Source organism: Bactrocera latifrons, unplaced genomic scaffold (genome assembly GCF_001853355.1).
Source record: "Bactrocera latifrons isolate USDA-ARS-PBARC rearing strain unplaced genomic scaffold, ASM185335v1 scaffold_306, whole genome shotgun sequence".
Lineage (NCBI taxonomy): Eukaryota > Metazoa > Arthropoda > Insecta > Diptera > Tephritidae > Bactrocera > Bactrocera latifrons.
In genome coordinates, this window is record NW_017536697.1 from 140,304 (window position 1) to 150,156 (window position 9,853).

Sequence of the window (9,853 nt, forward strand, 5' to 3'; positions counted from 1 at the left end):
GTTGAGAAAATATATATCTAGTAAAATAACTTGCATGAAGATAAAACCTGCAAATTGAAATTGTTTAAAAAAAAAACTAATATTGATAGAATACAAAGGTTCCAATCGAAAATTCTTAGAACAATTACGTGTTCACCATGGTACATGCGTAACGAAAATATCCATAAAGACCCTGGCATTCCTATGGTAAAGAAAAAAGTATAAGATAGCAGAATTAAATATATATCTAAACTCCGAGATCACCCAAACCCTTTGGCTAATGCTTTGGTACATTCCTGCGATCAAACACGCCTTAGAAGAAGAGATATGCCACCAACACCAAAACAGCTCAATCACTCAACACTCAATATTCATCTTAAGTTGTAATCAAAATAACAAGTTTCATTAATATCCAATCAACTTCGTTTATAACTTCCGCAAACCACAATTTTTCTCCTAGCATCTTAGGGATTAGCGAAGTAAATATACAGCATATCTTCCAACTTGGATTCTAATGAACTACACGCACATTCAATTACACATTCATCATCTCACATAAAGAAATATTGCTATTTACGAAACAGCAGACCGGCAAACCAAGCAAAATTTTTTGAAGAAAGAAAAGCACTTTACGAAATTCCCAGCACTGAAACCGCAGTCAAACTTTTCAATAATCACAAATAAATAATTTGCTATGTAATGCTATGTCATTAAAAGATAAAGACTACGAATCGTATAAATGTATATGTTAAAGTTACTTAGCTGCTAATTTTAGCAGTCAATTCAGATGCAAAAGTAAGAAGTCATATCACAACTTGTTCTTCTAGAGGTGTTCTCCGCACAACGAAAGTTAAAACAACTTCGGCTGCACTGAAGCTAATATACCTTCCACAGCTGTATATCTTTTAGTAACTATGTGTTCAGTTGATATGGAAGCTATATGCTAGAGTAATCCAATCTAAACAATTTTGTCAGAGGTGATGTTATTACCTTAAACAGTATTCTATGTCAAATTTCGTTAATATATCACGTCAAATGCGAAAGTCTACCATAAAAGCCCTTGACTGCGATCGTTCGGTTTGTATGGAAACTATATGCTATAGCGAGCCGATCTCAACAATTTCATCAGATATTACATTATTTCTATGAACAATAACTCATACAGAATTATATTCATACAGTCAAAAAGTCTTGCGGTATTTTTATTGAATTTTCAATTATTTATAATTTTTTTTTTTTTTTTTTGATGACTCATGCCCAGCTCTTGACCGATGCTACGGCTGCTACTATGCCGGTCTCTTTCGACCAATTCAACGATTTTATCGCAATTTTCGAAGACAGGCCTTCCGGAGCGTGGCGCATCTTCGACCACCTCTACACCAGAACGACAACGTTGAAACCATCGATGTGCGGTGGAAATGGAAACTGTCGGGAAATGGAAATCGGATCCATAAACTGCACAAATTTTATTGGCGTAGAAGTAGTACTGTAAAATATGCCGTATTTTCTCTTTATTTTTCTCCATGTTTGCGACGCTATAACTCACGAACGACTTAAAAGAAACGACAATCAATCAAACGTGTTAGCGCGTGAAATGAGCTTTCCAAAAAGGAAATGACCCGACGAATAAAACTAGAACTACGCGCTCTCAGCGCCAACTAGCGAAAATACCGCAAGACTTTTTTGACAAACAGTATATCGTCAAATGAGGAAGTTTCCCATGCAAGCATTTGATTCCGATCACTCAGTTCGTATAATAGCTATATGCCATTGTTAACCAATCTGAACAATTTTTTCGGAGATTACATAGTGCCTTAGGAAATAATCTGTACCAAATTTCGTGAATATATCTTKYCAAATGCAAAAGTTTTCTATACAAGAACTTGATTCCGATCGTTCAGTTTGTATGGCAGCTATATGTTATAGTGACCCGATATCTGCCATTCCCACAAATGAGCAGCTTCCTGAAGAGAAAATGACGTTTACAAAATTTCAAAACGATATCTTAAAAAGAAGACAGACAGATGGACATGGCTAAATCGACTCAGCTCAACATACTGATCATTTATATATATACTTTGTAGGGTTTCAGATGCTTCCTTCTGGGTGTTACAAACTTCGTGACAAACTTAATATACCCTGTTCAGGGTATAAAACTTAACAGAATACCAGCATTATAAAAAAAGCATAGCTAAATAAAGGAAAAATGTAATATACTCCTATGAGAAAACGATGGTTGATTCTAGGAATAGAATTTGAATGACAGTTTTAAAAACAAAGATAACATGCTACGCAGTGCATTAATAAATCCAGCGACCTGCAGCTACACAATGCTGCAACTAAGCAAAAGGAAAAAGGCTTACTAATTCAATTATTACAAAATACATAGTTATAAAAGCAAATAATAGCGTTAATAATTTCGTTACGAAAATGTATATAAAGGCTTAACGATAAACAGAGAATTTAACTTAACAGAAGCCCTCAAATTGAAATTCAGCATTCAATTTTTAAACCGATCATAGACACTCTTTTGAAAAAGTGCAAAGTATTTAAATACGAGTTGGAAATTTGTAAAACAAAAACATTTTAAGATCAGAGGAAAGTTCTCTGATCGTCATTCACTTGGGAGTGGCCAGAAACGATTCTTTTACATATGACTCATGCAGCTCACGACTTCCGGTCTTTGACCAAGTATCCTCTGGGTAGCCTAAGAACATCCCCCGCATAGGGTTGTGCGCTGGGCTTGGGACCCACCACGTAAAAAAGACACCCTCACTGAAAAGGAACAACCAGTCTCGGATGAGAGACAAACAGGAAACATCCCCAAATGGGTTGAGGCTGATCGACATCACCGGAGCGCGAAATATGTTTATCTGTAGTACTAGATTCCAACATAAAAGATACATAAAGCTACCTGGCTGGCCGGATCGAAAAACCAACAAATAGATCGATCATGTTGTGATAGACGGAAGACACGTCTCCAGTGTTTCAGATGTGTGTGCGCTCTGAGGTCCTAACCTCGACCCGGCTCTGTGCAGCAAAAAACGCACGCCATAAGGAGGTTCGACATCGAGAAGCTGTAATCACAACAGACAGCCAAACGATTTTCTACTCGGCTAGCACTCTGAGAGCACTCGTCAACAACTCGGTATAAGGGAACCGTGCAACCGAAACCATTGGTTTTGGGAAGATGCAAAAGAACAGCTGATACGAGGAGTGCCGTGTCGCAGCGGAGAGAAAAGAGGCTGCCTACCTCGCAACGTTACGATCGACCACAACACGTGCGGGAAGCGAGACGCATTTGCAGACAGAAAAAAAAGAGGTCGAAATGCGTGAGTTCGAAGAGCTTGATAAGCTGGCCGATGCTCGAAAATTCTACGAAAAAATGAGGCGGTTTACAGAAGGTTTCAAGACCGGAGCATATTCTTATAGAACCTCCAAAGGTGATCTTTTAACACTTCTCCAGCCTGTTGAATGGCAGTGAACGCACAACGCAGGGAGAAGGCGAACCCGATTCCAGAATCAATGACAATGGAGCAGACGTTCCATTGCCCGACCAGGAAGAAGCTCGAATAGCAATTACCCGCCTGAAAAACAACAAAGCGGCGGGCGCCGATGGATTGCCGGCAGAGCTATTCAAACACGGCAGCAAGAACTGATAAGGATCATGCATCAGCTTCTTTGTAAAATATGGTCGGACGAAAGCATGCCTAACGATTGGAATTTAAGTGTGCTATGCCCAATCCTCAAAAAAGGAGACCCTACAATCTGCGCCAACTACCGTGGGATAAGCCTTCTCAAGATTGCATATAAGGTTCTATCGAGCGTATTGTATGAAAGATTAAACCCCACCGTCAACAAACTGATTGGGCCTTATCAGTGTGGCTTAATACTTGGAAAATCAACAACCGACCACATATACACCATGCGAAAAATCTTGGAAAAGACCCGTGAATCGACCTCTTCGTCGATTTCAAAGTTGCTTTCGACAGCACGGAAAGGAGCTGCCTTTATGCCACGATGTCCGAATTTGGTATCCCTGCAAAACTTATACGGCTGTCTAAGCTGACGTTGAGCAGCACCAAAAGTTCCATCAGAATCGGGAAGGACATCTCCGAGCCGTTCAATACCAAATGAAGTTTCAGACAAGGCGATTTCTTATCGTTCGACTTTTTCAACCTGCTTCTGGAGAAAATAGTTCGATCTGCAGAACTAAATAGAGAAGGTACCATCTTCTATAAGAGTGTACAGCTGCTGGCGTATGTCGTCGTAAACACCACCACAATGTCAGCCTGGAATTCCGACGCAGGCTAACTCTTGCCAACAGGTGCTACTTTGGACTCAAGAGTCATTCAAGAGACATTGTTTAAATATGTATGTATCTTTGATATGCCTAACTTTATTTTTTAAAGATATGATTGTTTATATTAAAAAGAATTGTAAAAATAAATTTTTTTTGTACCTTTGAAATACACCTAACTATTAAGAAAACATTTAACGTCAACAGAGGATTAAATTCAGCTACTCCAACATACATGGAGAAGACCGCGAATGGTGAAATCACATTAATTTTAAAATCTACTTCCCGTTTTGTAAACTTATATAAATGCATAAATGTGTTCTTCGTTGCGGGTAAGTAATTTTTATTAAACGCATTTTAAGGTATTTTACATTTAGTTATTTAGACTTTAGTAAGAAACACCTATCGGTGTGGCTTTAGAATATTAATTTAAATAAATTTTAGTTACGAAAATTAATAAAGTTTTTTTAACATCTAAAATTCATTTCAAGTTACTTTCAGCTTGAACTTCAACAGCTCTTTCTACATGTTAACAAATGTTAATCATCAGCCTTCAAAGTTTTTAACAAGTTAATGTGCTTAAATATAGCAAACAGACAGGTAGTGAAATAATTATAAGCATATGTATACATACAGACATATAACTGCATACAAGAGCACGGCATAAAATGAGTTTGTGAGTTGCGCTCACTCTCAGCCCATTACATCCAAACAAACAGCAAGCAATTTCCAAACCAATTAAGCTAATTAACCGTTATTGCGGCTGCAAACTACTAGAGTAAACGCATGCTATATCAATTATCATTGTTTAAACGTAGTATATACCCAGGCGCCCATATGTGAAATAAGTGAAATTATGCTTTCAACGTATGTAGTAAAATTACAACAACAAATGTGCTAGGTACAGATACACTTGTGATGCAGGGTTCTTTAAAATGAAAGTTTACAACATTAATCTACCTTCTGAAAGGCAGATATAAAAGTTTCTTTAAGTGGTTTGCTTTCATAAAATCTAATATTACTACTTGATATTTTTGAAGCAATGCATGCAGAATTTATAATCATATGTATATCGATATATTTTTTCACTGTATTGCTCAAAAAGGTAATACGTTTTCCTTTTTTCATCTACTCACAGCACCCATATTAAATTTTTGCATAAAGTAAAAGTTTTGGCATTATGAGAAAAATATCCACTTCGCAATAGATTCATATTCACAACCACATGCACAATATTGGTCTACACATAAATATTTATTCTGGAGTTGAGGTTTGACGAAGACAAGGCGAGTAGCGACGCCAGGCTCTCTGTGTAAATGGTTGCCTTCTGTATCGTCCCGCAGTTGTTCAATAAAACTTCTATGCCGAATACTTCCGCTGATGAATACGTTTATGGGCTGCTGGAGCAGACAAATATAATATTTATCACTGCATATGTAAGGATTGGTGTAATGACCAAATGAGTTATTTTCGAAGGCAACGCTACGATAGCTGAGAAATTTTGGAGCGCCGTAGCATAGAGCTGTCACATAAAGGCTTCTTCCTATCTTATAAATTCCTTACGGTTAAAAACAAGATGCTTATCGTATCGAAGAGTTTCAGTTGGAAAATATTGGCAAATTACTTCTAAAAGGACTTAGTTTCTTATTGACTAAAATTATAGAGATAACATGTTTGTATAATAAACAAGAACAAACGTTAACTTCAAGGGAAGTTATAATGACCTTCCAAAATTGAAATTTTATTCAAATTACAGACAGAATAACAGGCTGCCTCAGCTCGTCCCGCGATCATTTATATTTATCTTCAAGGTTAGTGTTAAAACATTTGTGGCCAAACCTTTGTAGCTAACTAATATATCCTATTCAGAGCATAAAAATTAAACGAAAAAATCCAGTTTTTCGGTTAGCTTAGTGAATGAACAATGAGAAATATAAGCTAATACCAGAATATACTACTAAACTTCCACATGCTTAACATAACAAAACTGAGCATACATATAGTATGAAAGCAAAAACAAAGTTTAGCAGGTAGCCGCAAACAATTAAATTTACAACAATCGAGCGCTGACAGGTAAAATATTTTATACCTGCATGCAAACTGTTGCATTGTTCTATGTAAGAATTAAGCAAAACAAAAGCATGAGATCTTGTGGGTGTGGAACTTTTCGGACACTGGTGAATGAAATACATACATACATAATTGACCTTGCGTGTAAATTTTTGTCTATTTTAAACCTACCTGTAATTCCAAATAAAGAAAGAAGTTAATGTGGTTGAAGATGTTTGTATAAATAAGTAGTGGTTTTCAAATGTAGAAAAAGAATACATATACGTAAATATATACATAAATATAAACTATATACAAGTTAAAAGGGCTCTAAAGGCTGAATAACAATTGGAGTCAATCCATACATACATGCACATACCAAGAATTAGATTACAAAATATTTTCTATGCAACTGAGAATGAAAAATTATTTATTAACTACTGCACCTCGGGCTCATCGCTTTTAGATGAATGGATTAAAAGTATTAAATTTTAATTTAGGTATGTTAAGAAGTCTGATATAGTTAGACGGCCGAAAATAGAGAATTTTCCAGAATTTTTTTCCGAGAAAACTTTTAAATTCATTGATCCATAAATTTCTATACGTATTGTGGCATCTTTTAACTATATTTTAAGACTCAGTATTAATAAAAATATCTCCGAAAACAGTATCTCAAAAAAGCCGTTTTCTTGTGACCACTATATCTCTAAACTGGATCTGCTGAAGTTAAAGAAATCAACAGATCTCGTTATGGTAATGTTAAATCTAGTAATGAATTTCTAGAATAAACACAATAAATATTTTTGACAAAATTTCGGCCTTAAATTATTTATAAAAAAATATTTAACGGTGAAAAAAAATATTCGATTTATTACATAATTAATTACCAAAATTTGAGACTAATCGATTTAGCCATTTCCGAGTAATGTTGGTCCCCGACCTTGAAAGCACAATTTTGAAAAAACGCGTTTAAAGTTTGGAATGCACATCTAACTCTCTGGAAAATATGACACGGAAGGATATTAAATTTTCTGTGTGTATTCTTAAATATATGTACATTGAGAAAATAAACTGAAAAGATCGATTATTTTTAAATTTCGTACAAACCAAAATTGTCACCAAGAAATGCGGTGACGCTATGTTCACGAAAATGGAAATTAGTACGGAAAATGTTAAAACAAAGCAGAAATAATAACAAGGAATCATCCTATATTGCTAACAGCTAATACTCAAATTTAGAAATGAATAGTAAATAATATATACCCCACAAGTCAAGTAGAGTCTCTCTGTCGCAAAACTCATGTCGCATTATTGAGAAGAAAACGACTTGTTTTATGTTTAATACCATATCTCAAAGAAACTCTGACATAAAGAGTAATCACACATAAATTAGTTCAGAAGCATTCGAGGACAAACTTTTATTGTGTCGGTAAGTGATCGTTAATGAACTCACCCTTTTCCAAAACTTGTATTCTTTAACAAGGCCGTTGCATTAGAAAATTTGAGACATAAGTGAACCATTCTTCAGAAAAACCAGGAAAACCCACACAGTTGTGGTAATCTATATAATTTTCACCAAAAATCTATGCATCAACAACAACAGGTACGGAATAACCTTGAATTTGGGATGAAGGCTTTAATTACTTCTGTTCGGCTAAAATAATTACTTCTGGAACACACAACGGTAATTTTAAAGAAGAGAGGCCAATAAACTTAACACGGCATAGTGCTGCGGAACGGAAACAAAAAACTATAGTATAAAAGAAGCAGACGACTCTTTCTAAAACATTAGCAAACCAACTTTCGAGGAGCAAAGATCTAAAAAATCTTAAGTTTCGATAATTATTACAACAAATTAAAAAAATGTTTCCCGACACAACTTTTTCAGCATTCGTAAGTAAAATATTACCTTTTATAATTTTAATATATATAGTTTACAAACTAATATATAATATAATTTTTTTTTTTTCAGACGCAGTGTTATTATGCACCACCAAATGCGTATAGGCTTCATAATTGTACTTATGGTAATATACAGCCTATCTATGGTAATCCACATATATATCAAACTTCTTGGCAATCACCGGCTACAACACTTCCACTAACAGATAATCGACTGTATTCACCGGCTACAACAATTTCAGCAACGGATAATCGCAACCATTGGCGAACAGTATATAGTCGTGAGCAAGTGGCCGAATTAGAGTCCGAATATAGAGGTTGCAAGTTTGCCAAAGGTGCGCGTAGAAGACAAATCGCAGAACGCATAGGAGTGGACGAATTAAAAGTAAGAGTGTGGTTCAAAAATCGACGAGCCAAAGATAAGAAGCTTTCGGCGATCGCCCCTTCTAATTCCGAGAAAAACGGATTATCTGCGACAGAAGAAATCTTGGATTCTTTAAATAATCCCAACGGAGAAGCATCATCAACTAGCCAAAACTCATTAAAACGATTGAGCTGTGACGATGTAGATGACCTTCTGCAAGCGGTTGAAGACTATATTCGGGAAGAAAGAGAACTACAACCACCGCCTTTAAAGAAACCTAAAGTGGAAATATTGGAGCATTTGATTTTCAATCCAACTAAAAATTGTTGGGTTCGATACGATTCTTTATGTTCGATGTGATAATATGATAATTTCATTATTTATATAATGTGATAACTTAAACAATAAATAAATCCTTATTTAAATTAAAAATAAAGAACATTAATTTTTTTGCTGAACGATAAAGAAACACCAAGTTCTATCATATTACTTTTTCAAAATCTAACTAATTTATCACTAAATACATATGAATATATACCGTTCGTAACCAATTTATCACTTAATGCTGAATCAAAGTAAATCAAAGTTATAAACTGCCCACGCAGTTATGGGTTCCCTCTTACCTTTTTGCAACAATTTTTTCTCATAAACAAAAAGAAATATTTTATTAGAATTTTTTATTGTTATACAGTATTAACAAAGAAATTCAGAAATTTTTAGTAAAAAATATTTTAAACTTGGCTATTGCGACGGTTAAACTTCGAAAAAGTCATGCGCCCTCGTTGGCAAGATAGCTCCCACAATTCATTTAAAGTGAAAATCTAAAGTGTTTTAGCTAAAAGCTTAGCTGAAAACTTGGACGAAGAAAAAAACTGAAGTGGGATTTTTGGCAGACAATTAAAAAAAATTTAAAATTTCAGTACATATTTCGCGACATTTTTTTTTTTCAAAAAATTTATTTATTTTTAGAATTCTTTAAACTCATTAAATCTTACCAACCGACCTCAAAACACACAGTTTTGAGAAAAAAGCGTTTAAAACGGTGCACTTAGCCTAGCTAGCCTCGAGCGCACGTGTTTTCAAGTCTTTATCTCCTAAACTATTACTCCGATCAACTTAAAAATTTAAATGTGTTTTAGAATTGAAGAAAATAATAAAAAACAAAGATTTTTTTAAATACGTAAATCCATGTAACTCTTAAACAACAAACCACAAAGAATAATACGTAGTTACAAGAATGCATACATGTGCTATATATA

The 9,853-nt window shown here is 34.9% G+C and overlaps 1 protein-coding gene across 1 annotated transcript; it reads left to right on the forward strand.

Moving 5' to 3' along the window:
* Window positions 1–8,132: 8,132 nt before the first annotated feature.
* Window positions 8,133–8,954, forward strand: LOC108970665 (protein zerknuellt 2-like). The gene is made up of 2 exons (XM_018936181.1): window positions 8,133–8,221; window positions 8,301–8,954. The coding sequence occupies exons 1-2, from the start codon at window positions 8,192–8,194 to the stop codon at window positions 8,952–8,954; spliced, it is 684 nt and encodes a 227-aa protein (XP_018791726.1). The 5' UTR covers window positions 8,133–8,191.
* Window positions 8,955–9,853: the final 899 nt, after the last annotated feature.

Excerpts from the sequence above, each read along its gene's own strand:
- LOC108970665 (XM_018936181.1), top strand. The coding sequence starts at position 8,192 with ATGTTTCCCGACACAACTTTTTCAGCATTC. Across the intron at positions 8,222-8,300 it reads ACACAACTTTTTCAGCATTC|ACGCAGTGTTATTATGCACC; the intron begins GTAAGTAAAATA and ends TTTTTTTTTCAG.